Source organism: Phascolarctos cinereus, unplaced genomic scaffold (genome assembly GCF_003287225.1).
Source record: "Phascolarctos cinereus isolate Bilbo 61053 unplaced genomic scaffold, phaCin_HiC Scaffold_726;HRSCAF=1367, whole genome shotgun sequence".
NCBI lineage: Eukaryota > Metazoa > Chordata > Mammalia > Diprotodontia > Phascolarctidae > Phascolarctos > Phascolarctos cinereus.
In genome coordinates, this window is record NW_027556098.1 from 12,537,387 (window position 1) to 12,556,727 (window position 19,341).

The following is a 19,341-nucleotide window of genomic DNA, read 5'->3' on the forward strand; positions in this document are numbered from 1 at the left end:
CAGGGCTTTTGTGATAGTGAGAGGGAATTGAATGTTTAGGAATCAACTAGCAGCTTTTTACCTGATGGATTCAGAATCTTTCTTTAGCAGTAGCACCCAACCTTCAAACAGGGTACTAGAACTGTTCCTTTCATCATGAAAAGGAAGTATATTAAAGAAGCAGGTATTTTTAATTGTAAGAAGTTGATATTGTGAATACAGGGAGAACTGCCATGCATAGATTTAATTGTGGTTCAATTCAGGGTTTCCTTGTACAGTGTTGGATCATGGTATATTAAATATAATTCATTTGTCATATTCCAAATGGCCTGCAGGGAAGTTAGCTTTAACATTCTGGTGGAGTTTCTCAGTCTTCTGCCTTGCCCCCCAGCTACTCTGCATCTGAATAATTTAAAAGCTCCTTGGGTTACATTTAGCTTTGTCTCTTTCACTATCATTGTACCATCTCTGTTAATAATGAACAAGACCATTTAAATAGTTCTCTTCTATTCTTTTCAGTGGCATCTTTACTCAAAGGAAGACAAGGCATTTACACAGAGAATGAAAGGCGGTTGGGAGCAGTGATTCAAATTCGTTTTTTCAAAATTATGCTGGTCTTCATTATTTGGTAACCTCTCTTATACACATTTTTATCACTGGAGTGGGGAGGGAGGATTTGAAAGCAACTCGCCATTTTGCTCGATCCAGTTGTGACCTGGATGTTTCAAAGAGAAGTCTTTTGAAGGGAAATCTTTGAAACTTGTGTGAGGTGCCCTTTGAGGAAATGGAGTGAGAACAGGAAAGCAAGTTCACAATGCACAAACTTCTGGAAATCTATTCAGTTTTACTCAAGCATATGTAAAGCCCATGAAACAAGGAGTCTCAAGTTTAGTTTCCCAACTTCCCAACCATCTGCATCCGGTATTTCACCCCGTGACTGGAGTTAACATTGGGTTATAGCATTTTTAAAAGGCTTGAAAGAATCACCAAATGATATTCTTCTCTCAGCTAGAATTTCTGTATCTAAGGAGAGAGACAAGTTATCATTGGTAACTTGCCATGGTGGGATGACTCACAGCTAAGCTAAGGGCAGATGGTAACAGGGTCTTTAGTAGGTGCCCTTTAAAATAGAATTGAAACCAATGTGGAGACAGATTGGTTTCAGAAAGCTCTTCACTGTGGTTAAATGATACTTCCAGATACAGCACAGGTATCTGTAGTATTAATAATTTACCTGACATAATGAGGTTTGTTTAGACACTACCAGATGCATAAATTTTCTTACTCTTATGAAAATTGGCTTACTCTTCCAAAGTCCACTAAAATCCTCTACCAGTTACATTTCTAAAACCAAGTTAAGTGATATTATGTTGGTCTTGGTTATATAACCCATAAACTTCCAATACTATTAATTATCCCCATTTTGTAGGTGAGGAAACTGAGAACTGTGAGAAATTAAGTGACTTGCCTAGGGTCAGTGGGCTAATAAATGGCTGATGGCAACATGCAAGTCCAGCCCTCAATCTCCTATCCCCTCTAGCTGCCCTAGAAAATCTCTCCTGTAAAGCCCTGCTCTGATGCCTCTTGGTGGAATGGATAGAACTCTGGGTTCTTTATGGCAGAGAAGCTACAGCTCTAACAGGAACTACCAAGATAGGAAAAAATCCCAGTACTGGAATGCTAACAGTTTGGGAGATAGTGTGACAGAGTGGGCTTAGAGTCAGAGGTCCTGGGTTTAAATCCCAACTCTGATACTTACTGCCTAAATAGCTTTGGCCAAGTTACTACTTGGACCTTAATTTCTTCATCTGTAAAGTTAGAGGGTTGGACTGGATGGTGTCTGAGGTCCCCTGTAGCTCTAGATCTTTGATCCTACCTGTTTTTCAGAGAACCAGCCTAGCTACATTTGAGGAGGTTTCTTATTCCAGGCTCATTAAACTAGCTAATGATTTTTTTTTAACCACAGCAATTCAATGAAGATTATTTGCTAATGTATAGAAGGGTTGCTTCTAAGGTATAAAGAACACTGGATTTGGATTTAGCAAAGGTCTGGGTTCAAATGCAGCCTCTGTCACTTATTACAGTGCCCAGCACATAGTGGATGTTTAATAAATATTTATTCCCTTCCCCATTCCCCTTTGTGACAATGATCAAGTCATTAACCTTTCTGAGTCAATTTATCCATCTATAAAATGGGTATAATAATAGCAGTAATACCTACATCCTAGGGTTATCATGAGAATCAAGTAATGCAATAGTTTAAAAATTTTTTTGAAAAGCAGACCTTAAAATGCTATTGCATTTTCAACTCTACCCCCTTTTCTCCCTTCTCTCCCTTTCTCGTCTTTCCTTCCCATTCTTCCCTTTCTCTATCCCCTCTTTCTCTCTCTTCCTTTCTCTCTTTTTCACTTCCACAGATGAAATCACAGATTCTTGAAGTAAGCAAAGCATATTCCAGGCAAATTCTAACTAATTTTACATATAATGTGGTAATTTTATACTGTGAGGAAGTGTGGAATACAAGGATGTTGGGAGAGGGAAGCTCACTAGATTTTGTTCTCTTTGTTTTAGTGTGAGTCAAAGAACTTAACATTTCTTGATCTAATGCCATTTACACATATTGTTTATTTTCACTGCTGGCTACAAGTAACCAGAGTAAACAGACAGCTAGTTCCTTGACTGTTGTCACCATAAATTTTGTTTTAATAACAGGACCTCATCATTAAAAACTAATTTTGTTTCTTGTTCTTTTTACTATGCACTTTTATCCTCCTGACAGCTGGTTGCCGAATATCATCAATGAAAGTCTTTTGTTCTACCTTGAAATACAGCCAGATATCAATGGAAGCTCCTTGAAAAATGTTAGAAATGCAACCCTGATCACGTGGTTTACTATGGTAGGTCAACCAGATTTTCATCTTTCTTGCACTTCTAAAGGGCAGGGAGGCCACCGTAGCAACAGATTGTAGACTTTAGAGCTTGAAAGAACCCTAGAGGTAATTTTATTTAAGCCCTTTATTTTATAGAGGAGGAAACGGATACTCAGAAATGACTTGTATATTTGTAAATTTGTATCTGGGTTGGAGGAACTGTCCTTTTAAAAAATATTTATGCCTTATTTGAACATGGGAGACTCATATTTTTAAAAACAGCTCTAAAACAATCCCAGCCTTACTGATGCTGGGAGGCTCACATTTAGGACTCAAATTGTTTTCATCGTCTGCTTTGTTCAATTGACTCTATGTGTAGAACTCTAGTACACAAAAGCTGAAAGAAGCCAACAAAGAGTAAGGACATAAATTTCTAGTTTCTTTATCAAAATGCATTACATATTCACAGCAGTTTATAATAATAAATAGTCTATTAGACTTTGTTTTTTGCATTCAAATCAGGGCTACTTCCTACAGTAATTTAAAGGTCTCCCTGAGCTGAAGGAATTTAAAAATGAGCAAGGGAGACTTGATTAGTGTTTTCTACCAATTGTCCATCCTTCATTTGGTGGCAAATTCTTTTCCAAATGAATGATTATTCTGTAACCTTGTCCCTTATAGGGAGGAGAAAAGCAAGCCCATAAATAAGACTTATGTGTCTAAAAGAGATTTAGTACAAGCTATTCTGTGCAGCTCAGGGAGAAGAGAGTGGGATGCTATAGGCCTCCACATCTGCCAAATCTGCATTCAGATTTGGAGGAGAGGGATGAAGAATTTACGTAACACTTATTATGTGCCAGGCACTCTGCTAAGCATCTTAAAAATATTATCTCATTCGATAAGGGCAATAATGTTGCAGTTCCACAAATTGGGGTGGCTTGGCAACTCCAAAGATGGCTTTCCATTTTTTATATAGATAGTACTTCCTCTAAGCTAGTTCCCTTCATTTGCTTTCACACTGCTAGGTTGGGCCCTCTAGAGAGTGGCTGCTATAAAAGGGTTCAAGTAGGATACCCCATAGGTACTTATTCTTAAAAGTCAGGAGACTTTCCATTAACAATCAGCCAGTAGGCACAATTAGCTCTCAGCAGTGGCCAAGAGCCGTCTACCAAGACTGCGTTGTACATATGATAGCTACAAAACGTTGCCAACATAAATCTCAGGTGCACTCTCTCACAAATACACAAACTTAGGGTATAGTGATAGTGGGAGGCATATAGGAAATACACGTGGTCAAGGCAAGTCTCAACTCTAGTACTCTGGGGTCCTGAAGCCTTTCTCTCTTCCCTAAAGCTCAACTCTCCTTTGCTGTGCATAGCTCTCTCTTGAATCAATAGTCAAATCTGCACACCTCAAAGCCACTTCTGGTACTGCGAGAGTGACTGGCTCTCTGTATCTGTCTGAACTGTGTATATCTCCCTCAGTTATGCTTTAGACTCTGTTGAACAGACCCTCCAACTGCTGGATGAGGTATCTCCCTGTGGGCAAATAGTTCCATTCCTAGATACTGTGGCTAATGGGAGAAGAGAAAATTCCCTTCTCTCCCCAAAGAGGTAAAAAGCTAACTTCTTCCCCAATTGCTGGCTCCTGCCTTCACTGACTCAAACTATAAAACTCCAACTTGTTGGGGCAGCTTGGTGGTGCAGTGAATAGAGCACCAACCCTGAAGTCAGGAGGACCCGAGTTCAATGTGACCTCAGACCGAACACTTGACACTTACTGGCTGTGTGACCCTGGGCAAGTCACTTAACCCCAATTGCCCCCCAATAAATAAATAAATAAAAGAAAAATAATAATAAAGATTAGAGTTCTTTAAAAAAAACATTAAAAAAAAACATCTCCAACTTGTTCCTAGGGCTTAGCTGTTTAAAGCCCCCAGAGGCATAATTAATGCTTTTGGTCAGTCTTGTGATCAGGCACCCTCACAAGAGACCTTCAAGCCAGGTGGCCACTTCTCAGGGATATCCTAAGTGGGATTTACATTCAGTTGTAGCACAGACCAAATAATTTCTAATATCAATTCCAACTCAGAGATGCTGTGAATCTACTTTCTGCTGCTCCTCTTCCTACATGTCTTAGCACTCCTTAACCTTCTTCAAAGGTTTATCTTCTTCCTCCCACAAAAATGGGTCACACAAGTTTTGTCCTGGCCCACTTTCTTGTTCTCTATATATTCTGTCCCTTGTTGCTCTGACCTATCCCCATTGTTTCAGTGATCATTTCCATGGTCACTCAAACTTTAGTTTCACCTTTCCAACTCCAGGCTGGATTTGTGTCTTGTGTTTTCTCCTACCTGATAAACAAGTTACATCTCATCTTCTAGTTGGTACAAGAGAACCAAATGGTCAAGAAAATATAGGCAGATACTTGGAGATCAAAGGGGAGAAGTAACAAGGTACACAGACGTAATTAGACCCAATAATTGTATTTCTCCTTGTGAATCTGTTTCTGTTTGCTTTGTTCTACTTTGGGATATGACAAGAATGTGCTGATTAAAGCAGATTACACAATCTTATTGTCAGAAAGGCAGGAAGCCTGGCCTAAATAAATTAAACTTCTCTCAGAAGCTCCAGCAACTGAGCTGTCTACGTAATGAACAGTTACAGAAAACAGACAGTTTGATAAAGCACTTAGCCCCAAGAGTTAAACAAGAGTGCTACTGAAAAGAAGACAAATTACTGAGAATCTTTCTTCAAGCAAATATGGAAGAAGGCAAGGGACATTTTCAAATGACCTGCAGAGTGTGTTCTATGTTTGTGTTTGTGCTAGTATCAAGTCATGCCTCTCTGTACTCAAAATTAGGTTATATATTGATGGAGAAGATGGAGAAGTTGAAAGAATACATATCAACTGTCCAGGTTAGCAGGAAGAATGAAATATTTGTTGGACGACTAGAAGAACTGCTTTGAAGAAACAAAAAAAGAAAATGGATGTGAAAGGCAAAAAAGGAGTTTTAAACTGCATTGTGAAGCTAAATGGTAGAAGAATGAGATAGAAAGATAAAAGTAAAGAAAAAGCATATGAGATTATACTCCTATAAGAAACCCAAGAGAATGTAGTGAGGAGTATTTACAGGATCAAGGCAATCTCCCCTTCATTCAATAAACTCCTGTGGCTCCCTATTACTCCAGTATCAAATATAAAATCCTTTGACTTTCAAACCCCTCACAATTTGGCCTCTTCCTACTTTACCAGTCTTCTTACTCCCCTCCACATAGTCTATGATTCAAATGATGCTGGCTTCCTTGATGTTCCTCATACAAAACATTCAACTTCCTGACTCTGGACATTTTTACTGGCTATCCCCCATGGCAGGAATGTTTTCCCTCCTTATTATACCTACTGGCTTCCTCCAAGTCTCTACTGAAATCCCAACTTCTGCGGGAAACCTTTTTCATCGTTCTTCAGTCATTTTCATTTGTGTCTGACTCTTTGTGACCCTATTTGGTGTTTTCTTGGCAAATATACGGAAGTAGTTTGCTATTTCCCTCTCCAGCTCATTTTACAGATGAAGAAACTGAGGCAAACTGGGTTAAGTGACTTGCCCAGGGTCAGAGGGCTAGTAAGTGTCTGAGGCCAGATTTGAACTTAGGAACGATGAATCTTCCTGACTCTCAGGCCTGGTGCTCTTTCCACTGCACCAGCTCGTGGTAATATCAGTGCCTTCCTTCTGGAATAGTCTCCAGTTTATCTTGGATATGTCTTGTTTGTACATTGTTGTTTGCATATTGACTTCCCCATTAAAATGTGAACTTCTGGAGAGCAGGAACTGTTTTCACCTTTGTTCTTATCTCTAACACTTAGCACAATGTCTGACACATAATAAGCATTTAACCAATGCTTATTGACAAAATGACTTGAGTAGGGATTTACCAAGGATGAAACAGAAGCTATATTGTTATGGGGAATATGAAAGATTACTTGGACAAGAGCAGGAGTAATATAAGGAGTCTGGGGAACAGAATTGGCATAATATAGTCATAAGTGGGGCACTTCAGTTATCTAGATGTGTTCATGTGCTCTCTGCTAAAAAGCAGAGCCGCTGAGCAATTTGTGACTTATCCTAATGGTAGTTTCATCCTTCAAAAACTGAAGGAAACAACAAAGAAACTGCTGTTCTGAATCTAATTCTGACCAGCAAGGAAGAACTGGTTGCTGATATAGAAATAATGAAAACTTTGGGAGCCAATCATCACTCCACTGGGGCAGTCAGCCCAAGGGTAAGATAAGATTTCAAGAATAAAATTCTGAAGCTACAAGGAAAAATGGTTCTGATAAGGAAGAAAAAGAAGAATTTCATAGGGAGTAATTAGGCAGCACAGAGAGCTTATTGACTAACATTAAAACACACACACATACACAAAATGAGAGCAAGAACAGTTAAATAAGGATGAATATTTTTAAAAATCAGCATGCTCCTGTGATAGTATTAGGAATATTAAGATCTAGAATGAAATGGAGATGACAGTGAAAACTGAGAACAACAACAACAAAAAAAGATGTCTTGGGACTTTTTAAAGGTTTATCAGGAACCTCTGATACATACTGGCTGTGTGACCCTGGGCAAGTCACTTTTTGGTGCTTTAGGCAACTCTGTAAGACCATAAGTTACAGAGAAGGTGCTGAAATGAACTATTAGAGGGAGTTTCCTCAGCTGGGCATTCCTTTTCAGTGAAATCAAAGGTCTAGTCCCTATAGCCCAATCCTCATTCCTATCTCTAAACTGAGAGTACAAGAAAGATCAAAGAATGGCTATGGCCACTACTTGGGGAATGGGATAACAGAAGATGGTGAGAAAACAGAATTTTTCAACTTCTTTTCTTTTCTTTTCCAATGAGAAATGATCTTTAGATTGGGAAAGGTAGAACAAAAATTATTAACTCGGAGTAGATAATCCTAAATAAATGAGAAGATGATAAGAAAGCGTCTTGAGGTCCTCAATGAGTTCTAGTCACTGGATCCAGATGAACTATATCCCAAATGTACTGAAATAACAAAAATAAATGAATAATTGGTCACCCATGTGATCGTAAGCAAGTTATCTAAACTTTTGTGCCTCAATTTCCTCACCTGTGAAACAAGGGGATTAGATTTGATTATTTCTAAGGTGATGTTGATGTCCATCATGTTGTGATCTTATTCCTGGCAAATTTCTAGAGTATATATTATAAAATATCTAGATAGAACATTTATTGTATGCTTACAATGTGTTAGGCACTGTGCTAAGCTCTAGGGATACAAAGACAAGCAAGGCAGTCCCTGCCCTCAGGGAGCTTACTTACATTCTAACTGGGGAAGACGACATGTAGAAGTTGTTTAAAAGGGGGAGGAAAGGAAGAAGGGTATGGGTCCTATGGCAAGAAGGGGCAGTGCTCCAAGGGAGGGGAAGGGTGGAGTCCAGAGAGAGTTGAGAATTAGGTGAGGTATGGCTGAGGAGCTTTCCAAACAGGTGTGTGTTGGGGGAAAGAATCACCGAAGAGGAGAATAGATTCCTAGGGTGGAGACCTCTGAGGATGGCATTTTGGCCAATGAGAAGTAGTTGGAATCCACAGAGAGCTGAGGTCAGTGAGCATTGAGAAAGAGAAGCTGTGATCATTAAAATCATAATAGTTTCATCACATACAGCCCATGACAAATTCACCTCATTTCTCCTTTTTTTGATCTTTTAAATATTTTATTGACTCACCTCCACAATGACTCCATCCTCTCCTCCCGCAATAGAACCTTCCCTTTTAACAAACACAGGATTAATTGACACATTTGTCAGTGTTCTTTGCCATCTATATCTCACTCCCTTTCTTCTGATAAAAGCAGGCATTCTTTATTATTAATCCTCTGAAGTTATCATCAGATACTGCATTGATCAGTTCTGAAGTCTTTCAATATTTTTATTTATTTTATTTTTATTTTTTGGCTAGGCAATGGAGTTAAGTGACTTGCTAGTAAGTGTTATGTGTCTGAGTTCAGATTTGAACTCAGGTCCTCCTGAATCCAGGGCCGGTGCTCTAGCCACTGTGCCACCTAGCTGCCCCCTTTCAATATTTTTAAATAATACTCCCTTCTTACCTTCACCTCTTAAAATCTTGTGCCTTCTTCAGTTCTAGAATCACTTTCTAAATAAAGTCTTCCTTCTCTTTCTAACTTCTAGTACCCACCCCTCTTACCCATATTATATTTATTTTGTACAGGTATACCTAGGAAATATTGCAGGTTCAGTTCCAGACCATTGCAATAAAGCAAGTCACAAATTTTTTGGTTTCCGAGTGCATATAAAAGTTATGTTTACATTTATACTTTAATCTATTAAGTGCAAATATGTCTAAAAAAACCCCAACACATATACCTTAATTAAAAATACTTCATTGCTAAAAAATGCTAACCATCATCTGAGCCTTCCACACGTCATAACCTTTATGTTAGTGGACCATCTTACCTTGATATTGATGGCTGCTAACAGTTGGGGTGGTTGTAGCAATTTCTTAAAACAAGACAATAGTGAAATTTATCACATCAACCGACTCTTCCTTTCACTTGAACACTTAGAGGCCATTGTAGGGTTATTAATTGGCCTAATTTCAATATTGTTGTGTCTTAGGGAATAGAGGCCTGAGAAAAGGAAGAGAAATGGAAAGGCTGGTTGGTGGAGAGTCAGAACACACACAACTTTTATCAGTTAAGCTTACCATCTTATATGGTGTTGTGGTGCCCCAAAACAATTACAATAGTAACTATGAATTACAATAGTAACTATGAAAAAGTTTCAAATATTGTGAGAATTACCAAAATGTGACAGAAAGACCTTCTCAATACAGCATTGCCACAATCCTTCAATTTGTAAAAAAGGTATATCTGCAAAGCACAATAAAGCAAGGCATGCCTATATATGTATATACACACACATATGTATATGTATATAGTATTGTAAATCATAGGAATTTTTCTGATTCTGTTTACTTAATTCTTCATCAGTACATTAACATTTTCTAATGTTTCCCTGAATTCTTAATATCATCATTTCTTATGGTACAGTAATATTCCATCACTTTTCTATACCACAGATTGTTCATCCATTCTCCACTGAATAGAAACCTACTCCCCCTCCCCCAGTTCATTGTTAGTATCAAAAGAGCTGCTTATGAATATTTTGGTATATATGGGAGCTTTCTCTGTGTCTTTGATCTCCTTGGGAATTATATGCATAGCAGTGGTATCACAGAGTCCTAGGGTATATGGAAATTACTGACTTTTGGGGTATAATTCCAATTGTCTTTTTAGAACAGTGCCAGCAGTAGTGCACTTGGGAGCTTCTGTATTTAAAAATGACTTTGTTGTTAATTTGATTCGTTGCCGTTTTGAAGCCTTGAGCCTTTTTTTTTTTTTTTACCGTATGAAGCACAATGCTTTATGAGAAGACTAGGTTGACCCCCCGCCCCAAGCCAGCCAGCAGAACATCAGGGAAGTTCTCACTAGCTCCTAGTCCTCTCTTTCTGAGAGGATAGCAGTGACAGCCTCCCTCCTCTGCCTGTCCTCAAGCTCTTGCTTCCTCCAAAGTCCCTCCTTAGTAGCTTTGTCCTGGCAGCACAGGCACACTGAGTAGAATTTGGGTCCATTCACTGCTCCTCACACATAATATCCTTCCCTCTCTATTCCTTTGCACTGGCAGTGCCCCATTTCTGGAATGCCCTCGTTCCTCATCTTCATCTCTTAGAATCCCTTGCTTTCTTCAGGACCCAGCTCAAGTACAACTTAATAAATAATGCTTTCCTTCTTCCAGCTGCTAGTACCCATAATTACTCATATTACCTCGTATTTATTTCCTATGGATTCTGTACACACACACACTGAGAGACAGAATGGCATCATGGAGATCTGGATACTGTCACACATACTGGTTATGTGACACTAGACGAGTCTTTTTACTTCCCAGTCAGAGGTATTGTGGAACCAGCTTGAACAGGCATGCTGTGAGAGCTGATTTTAAAATGTTCAGTGTGAACATTTACATCTCAGAAATCTGCAAAGTACATTTAGACTTAAGAAAGTGATGGAGAAAACATTATGACACAGATTCAACTTAAATGTGTGTGTCCTGGGCACATTCCTTCCCCCCTCAGAGAATTAGTTAGCAAACATGTACTAGTGCACTCCTACTTCCCGTGCTCTAGGAAACTCTATGAAAACAGTAAATTGCAGACATTGTGCTGACCTGTATTGTAGAAAGAGTTTACTCATCCGGGACTTCTTTGTACCAATGAACTCACAGATCCAGACCCTATCCCCATATACATATATATATATAATATTATATTCTTAAGTATATTATTCTTAAGTATATTATATTCTTAAGTATATTCTTATTAATGTAACTCCAATAGAATGTAAACTTCTTGATTTTGGGGACCATTTTTGTCTTTTGTAGTCCAAGAGATTTAGCACAGTACCTGGCATGTAGTAAATACTTAATAAATGTTTGTCAATTGCTTGATTCAAACAAACTTTATCTTCTAAAGGCTTGCATCATGACATTGCATTGACTGCCTTCTGCTCGTCCCCTTGTGTCTCATAGGGAATACTGAACCCAGCACAAGGCTTTCTTTTCTCCTTGGCTTTCTATGGCTGGACTGGATGCAACTTGGATTTCAAGTGTCAAAAGAAAGAGATACAGTGGGAATCTTTGTCGACCTCAGCTGGGGTACATGCTTACCCCTCACAAGCTGGCTCGTCCCTCAACTATGAAAGCTATCCTCCCAAGAAGACAGTGGTGGTGAATGGGCATAATTCTGATGAAGCACTAGGCATGCTGTCAGAAGGTAACATCACTAATAACAGTGACAGATTTCTCTCAGACTCTCCTATTTATCAAGGTTGGTAATGTCCACAGAACATGTAGTGCCCACTTCTATTGCTATGAACCTTTAAGGGTGTCAGTATTGTGGTAACTGAACTCCAAAGCATAATAATACTCATTTTCTGATTCTTCTCTGTGGGAGATGTGGTATTGATGTCTGTAGTCAGTTTCCTTACTGGAGCTGAAAGAAGCCGGCTTGGTTTATGGAATTTAAGAATAAATATGTACATGTGTGTACATGTATATCTATATATACATGCATACATACACTTTGTATATATTATATGTGTATACCTGTGCATATACACATTACATATATATATATATATGTGTATATATATATATATATATATATATATGTATATATATATATATATACATGTTTATATACATAAGAATAGGTTCAGTGTAGGTAATAGAACTTTATATAATGCAGTTTTGCTTATGTATTAAATAGAATAGAATTGTTAGTTTTTTTTCCCTCTTCTGTCTAGTTCTTGTTTTGCCGGACACTAGAAATCTAAGAAAAATGGTAACTCCAGACCCTTTACTAATAAAATGTGCTGTCAGGAATTAGCACTGCAGAGGCTCTTAGGTTCGGTATTGGTTTGCCTCAGTGACTGGCCTCGGATGTTTCAAACCAATTACTCTTAAAAGACTCAGAATTGTTCTGTGAAGTTTTAAATGTGTTCTCATTTAAACACTGGAGGAGTTTTCTCAGTATGTGTGGATGGGAGAGAGTCAGGAAGGAGGAAAAGTGAGTCCAAGAGAAAATATAATATTTGACCAATTTAAACCCATGACATTAATTTAAACCCTTTGACATTGTCTCAAGTAGACTCCTTACCATATTGTCCTTGACAATTTTAACTGTAGTGTATTCCCTTGGGAAAATTAGGATTGCAAAAAGAGAAAATCAAATTGATATTTAAGAGCATTGATAATTCTGTTTCATTATTGCAAGGCTTTCTTTCCTGTGGGGTCAACTGAGGTCTGAGTACTTTACCAGGACACCTTGTCTTACTTTGCATCTTTCCCCACTCAGTCTGTTCAGGCTTGGCAGAGGCTTGAGTGCAAAAAGAAGAGCGCATGCTTTGCACCAGCATGTTATTTGAAGGGGAAAACAAAAGCAAAATAACCATTCTTGCTCGTATGGAAGGGCCTTATGAAAATTACAGGTTGTTTTCAAATATATCTCTGGGAGTTCCCTCAGAACTTGGCTGATTTCTCAAGCTCTATTTGGTGTTCTTTTCCCTTGCTTAGTCACATATAAGGGGGTGTTGGTTTTTTAGGGTGCTTCACTCTGTAGATAAAAGAAAATGGTGAAGCCCCATGGTGAAAGCTCTGAAGACTTACTGTCTTGTCCCGCCTGTGAGACTTGAACAGAGCCACAGAAGCAGTGCTGGCGAAAGCTAAAAGAAAGTCCTGTTTGTTTCTGGAATCAGAGATCTAGTACAAATATTTCACCAAGAGTGAAGGAAATACTAAGGAGACAGAATTGTAGTTAGTTTATAAAAGTTGCTGACCCCTTTTGGGGAAGGGACAAAATAATTAGAAGTTGGAACAGTTTAGACTAGGTCCTCCTCACTGCTTCTTTCATAAGTAGGGACAATTCAGTCCTGCTTTTTACAAAAAGTACCAGCCACATATACCTAGAGCCATTTCCTGGTTCCTTTTCTCTGTAGAAAAATCTGGGGAAGTTTTGATTTAAAAAAAAAAAGTGCTACCCTGTCAGAGCAGCTATGGGATAGATAGCATTAAACTCTGGCATAGATAGCAGCTCCTGCTGTTTACTGAGCCTTAAAGTTTGCATGTGCTCTTTTCTAAGGATGTCATGAATGCTACATTCTGTTTTCAAAGTCTCAGCAAAATCTCTGCTGCTGCTTGGATTAGGGGAAGCAGGGGAGGAAATTCCTTAAGATGTTTTTTGAGTTCAGATAACTTTTTGAAAAAGAAACTGCTGAAGCTTGACATGTTGCATTAACTCTCCATGAGAAATGGAAAACTACAGAGTTGGAAACAGTTTCAGCTGTAATGAAGAGTGACTGACCAGTGCGATCGGCCAAGACTCTGTCTCTCTTTGCTGGGGCGGGGGCTGGATCTGGAGATTATAGGCGGCACGCTGGGGATATGGACTTAGTATGGAAAAGCGGAGTGCACACATATGTCTGAGAAGCCCCAAACCTGTTACAATATGGGGTTAATAGAAACATATTTGCTGCCCATTGAGTTCCTTGAGTGACCTTTAGAGAGGTCAAACAGGTGCTAGGAATAATTGTAGCCAGATATAGTGGGCATAAATTAGCATCACACTTAGGAAGACCTGGATTCAAATTCTGCCTGTATTGCATACTAACTGTTTAACCCAAGTCAAATCACAGCGACTCAATAATACTGAAGAGTAAGTATTAATTTGCATTGGTAATTTACATTCCTCTCTGGAAGTTTCCTATGCCAGTGGAATCATTCTGATGGTTGAAAAACAAAAGCAAAAAACCTTTTGCCAAGTTGGAAGAGGTGGCTGGTTTCCTACTGGCTTATAATCCTATCAAGACTTGTTTTCTGATGCCCTAGTAGACCTCCAAATAGCTGCCTGAAACTTCCCATTTCATTTTTCAAAAACAAATTCAGTTCAATTTAATAAGCATATTATGCCTTAAGTAATTACAATCACTGTTTACAGAAATATTTTTTAAAATTAAGTATAAATTTGCATAGAGTTTAATTTTTAAAGGGCCCCTTCACTTGAATAATGAAGTAAAGTGGACATTTCCTTCTATAGTAAACTAAATATAATTAAAATATGAAAAAATGTTATATTTAAAGAGTAAAATTAAGTATATTTACAAATGCTTTCCTTGCCATTTCAAAATAATACTTCCACTTAAAATGCACCATACTGTCATTATTAAAAATAAAAAGACTTTTTAAAAAGTTGCATTTTATAAGTTGGCCTTTTTAGAATTTTTATTTTTTGGTATTCAACATTAACATGGACATTTCCATGTATACAGAAGAACAGAAAGTAGATAGTACATAAAACTGCAAATTTCTATTGGGTCTGTCATATTTACAGTGTTTCATTGACATTCCACTATCCTTTCACTATCACTATCACTATCATTAGTTCTTCAATCACCAACAAACTCATCTTCTCCTAAATGAAAAGTTCTCCTTTGTTACAACAACAACAAAAAAAAACCCAAGCAAAACAACCTATACATTGGCCATTTATGAAAATGCATGTTTCATTATATACTTCTATTCCATCATTTCTCTTTCAAGAGGTAGAAAGCATTCTTTGTCATTAATCTTCTAGCTGGTCATTGTATTGATTAGAGATCTTAAGTAATTTGAAGTTGTTTTTATTTACAGTGTTCTAGTCATATAAATTACTATTCTGGTTCTACTCTCCACACTAGGCATTACTTCATATGTGTCCTCCTAGTTTCCCTGACTCTGTCTCTTTCATAATTTCTTATGGTACAATAAAATTCTATTATATTTTTATACCAAAATTTGTTTAGCCATTCCCCAATTGATACACACTTTTCTTTGTTTCTTGTTTTTTACAATGAGAATATTTTTGTTCATAGGTGTTCTTTTCCTCTTTCTTTGATCCTTTTGGGGTATAGTCCTGGTAGTGGCATAATTAAATCAACACGTATCCACAGCTCAGTGCTTTGGGGCCATTGTTCTAAATTGTTTTCCAGAATGACTGGGCAAATTCACAGCTCTACTAAGAGTGCACTGATCAATGTATCTCTCTTCCCAGAGCCTCTGTATTATCCTTTTTTTTTTTTTAGTCATCATTGTAAATCTGACGGGTGTGAGATAAAACCTTGTTTTAATTTGAATTTATCTTATAAATGATTTGGAAAAAAATTTTTTTCCTATGCATGCTGATAACTTGTATCTCTTCTTTTGAGAATTCCTATTCCAATACTTTGGCCATTTTTTCTGTTGAAGAATGGCTTTTCTCATATAGTTGAATCAGCTATCTATACATCTTGGATATTAGACCTTCATCAGGGAAATTTATGGCAAAATTTTTTCCCTGTTAATGATTTCTTTTCTAATTTGAACTGCATTGATTCTAGTTGAGCAAAAATGTTTCAGTTTTATATAATTAAAATTGTCCATTTTATATTCTGTAATCCTCCTTATACCTTGTTTGGTTAGGAAGCCTTCCTTTATCCAATGTCTAGTAAGCAGTTAACAAATGCTTTTTGACTAACTAACCATATCCATAGTTGCAAGAGTCATTTTCTTGCCTATTCTTCTAATTTCTTTATGACATGACCTCTTATGTCTAGTTTAGGTATCTATTTATATATTCTTGTGGCATGTGGTATATTATTTCTATCAGCCTACTTTCATTTTAGGGCAGCTAGGTGGCACAGTGGATAGAACGCTGGCCCTGGAGTCAAGAAGACCTGAGTTCAAATTTGACCTTAGACACTTACTAGTTGTATGAACCTAGGCAAGTCAGTTAACCCTGTTTGCCTCAGTTCCTTCATCTGTACAATGAGCTGGAGAAGAAAATGGCAAACTACTCCAGTATCTTTACCAAGAAAACTTCAAATGGGTTCACTAAGAGCTGGACATGATTGAAAAATGACTGAACAACAACTTTCATTTTCCCCAACAGTTTTTTGTTGAGTCATTAATCTGTTAGTTAATCCTTTGATTTATTGAACTTTTCATTATTATGTTCATTTGCTTCTGGATTTAGTGTAAATAACTGGCTTTACTTTTCTATTTCTTAATTAGTACTATATATTTTTGGTGATTACTTTTTGTTGTATAGTCTGAGATCTAGTACTACTGGGCCTCCTTTTTATTTTTTTCTCACTATTTCCTTTGATATTCTTAACATTATGTTTCTCTAAATGAATTTTGTTATTTTTTTCTAGTTCTATTAAGTAATTCTTCGTTGATTTAATTGGTATGGCAGTGAATAACTAAATTAATTAAGACAGTATTGTTATTCTCATTATATTAGCACAGCCTAACTATGAACAATTACTATATTTTCAATATTTGCCTTTATTTCTGTAAAGCATGTTTTTTCTTAAAGATATATTTACGTAATTCCTATGTGTATCTTGGCAGGTGGGCTCTCAAAACTTTATCTATTATGTAATCATTTTGAATGGAATTTCTATCTCTTCCTGATGAGTTTTGCTGGTAATATAAGGAAAGGCTGATGATTTGTGCAGGTTTATTCTAGATCCTATTTTCTGGTGTTATTGTTTCAAATAATCATTTAGTTGATTGAATCTTCAGGGATATACTTGTAAGCAATCATTTCAGTTACAAAGAGAAAAGTTTGTCTCCTTTTTTATGCTTATTCTCCAAATTTCTTCATCTTGACTAATTGATATAACTACTATTTCTAGAATTCTATAAACAAAATAGCAGTGATAATGAATATCTTTGTTTTACCCTTGATCTTATTGGAAAGGCCTCTATCATTTCTTCGCTATATAGAGGAAGCTGACTTTTTGTTTTAGATAGAAATTATTTGCCACATTAAGGAAAAGTCCAGTTATTTCTGTGCTTTTACATTTTTTAAACATTAAAGGATGTTATATCATGTGAAAAGTCTTTTCCGCATCTATTTTTATGATGTGATTATACTTGTTTTGTTATTAATATCATCTGTTGTGTTTGTAGTTTTCCTAATACTGAGCCAACCCAATATACCTGAGATAAATCCAATCTGGCCATAGTGTATAATCTTTTTAATATATTGCTGTAGCCTTTTGCTAATATTTTATTCAACATTTTTGTGCTAGTAACCACAAATCACAAACCAGAATATTGGTTTATTGTATTTTTTTTCCTTCTATGCTTTGTGTAGCCCTGATTTAGGCACTAAGACAACATTTATTATAGTGAATTAACATGGTAGTATACCTTTTTTCTATATTACTTCACAGTTTATATAAAATTGAAATTAATTTTCCTTTGAATATTTGATAGAATTTACTTATAAATCTATCTTTTTTTTTTCTTTTGGGAATTCATTTATCACTTGTTCAGATTTTTTTTCTGAGACTGAGTAATTTAGATTCTCTATTTCTTGCACTGTTAATCTGCATAGTTTATACTTATATATATATATTCATCCATTTAATTTAAGTTATTATTTAGTTAATAACAATAATAATAATTAGTATTTATAACAGTATTTACAATGTGCCAAGCACTATGCTAAGTGCTTTACAAATATTATCTCATTTGATCTTCAGTATAAACCTGGGATGTAGGTGCTATTATTATCCTCATTTTACAGATGAGGAAAATGAGGCAAGCAGAGATTAAGCAATTTGCCCAGGGTCACACAGCTAGTAAATGTCTGAGGCTGAATTTGAACTCAGATCTTCCTGATTCTAGGCTGGGCACGCTATCTACTGTACCACCTAGCTGCCTTAATTATGTTGGCATACAATTGGGCAAAATAGTTTTTAATTATTTCCTTTTATTTGGTATTAATTTCCCCTTTTGCTATTTGCAATTTAACTTTCCTCTCCTTTTTAATCAGATATTTATGTTATTAGTTTATTTTTCTTTCCTTAAACCAACTCCTGGTTTTAACTATCAATTGAATGGAGGTTGTTCAGGGATTTTTTTTCCCGCTTTCAAATTTATCTCTTCTTTGATTTTCTGAATTTCTAATTTTCCATTTAGTTGGAGTTTTTTGATTTGTTGCTTCTCTAGTTTTTTTTTTTAATTATTTGCCCAATTCACTAATCTTTTGTTGATGAAAGTGTTTAGAGATACAAATTTCCCTCTAAAGGTTGTTTTAGCTGAATCTCAAACATTTTGTTATAATATCTTACTATTGTAATTTTTTTGATCAGAATATCTATGGTTTCTATGACTTGCTCTTTCATCTACACATTCTTTAGGATTAAATTATTTAATCTTTAAGTTTTAATGTTTTCTTGAAATGCTCAGTATCGATTATAATTTTTTTTAGTATTGTGGTCAGCAAAGAATAAGTTTCATATTTCTACTTTTCTGCATTTGTCTCAAAACATTTAGGCCTTAACATGTGGCAAATTTTATGTAGGCACTACGTATATATTTTTTAAAATTTCCACCCAGCAAGGGATTTGAGATCTAGCCAGAGATTTAGCATATCTAACTTTTCTAAAAGTTTATTCAGGTCTTCAACTTCTTCCTTGTTAATCGAGGGAGCACATTGAAGTTCTCAACTGTCATGTTTTTGCTGTCTATTTCTCATTATAATTTGATTTTTTTCCCTTTAAGTTCTTAGATGCTATGTCATTTGATGCATACATATTAAATATTGATATGGTATCATTTATCTGTTGCGTCTTTAAGCATAATGTGTTTTCTCTGGTTATCTCTTTTAACCATGAAATTTTTCTATTGCTTTCTCTGAGACAGAATGATACTCCTCCATTTTCAAGTTTACCTAAAGCATAACAAATTTTGCTTCAGCAGCTAATGTTGATCCGTGTGAAACTTTATACTTCAAGTGTGTTTCTTCTAAGCAATATATTGTTGGATTCTGCTTTCTAACCCATCTACTATCTTCCACTTTTATGA

At 36.4% G+C, this 19,341-nt stretch overlaps 1 protein-coding gene across 1 annotated transcript in view; it reads left to right on the plus strand.

The window, feature by feature from the left end:
• The window catches only part of GPR143 (G protein-coupled receptor 143), a 56,518-nt gene that overhangs the window by 22,528 nt on the left and 14,649 nt on the right, over window positions 1–19,341 (plus strand). The window contains exons 6-8 of the mRNA XM_021006259.2: window positions 499–607; window positions 2,759–2,876; window positions 11,476–11,719. Of these exons, the coding sequence (XP_020861918.1) occupies window positions 499–607; window positions 2,759–2,876; window positions 11,476–11,719 (471 nt within the window). The remainder of the gene's footprint in view (window positions 1–498; window positions 608–2,758; window positions 2,877–11,475; window positions 11,720–19,341) is intronic.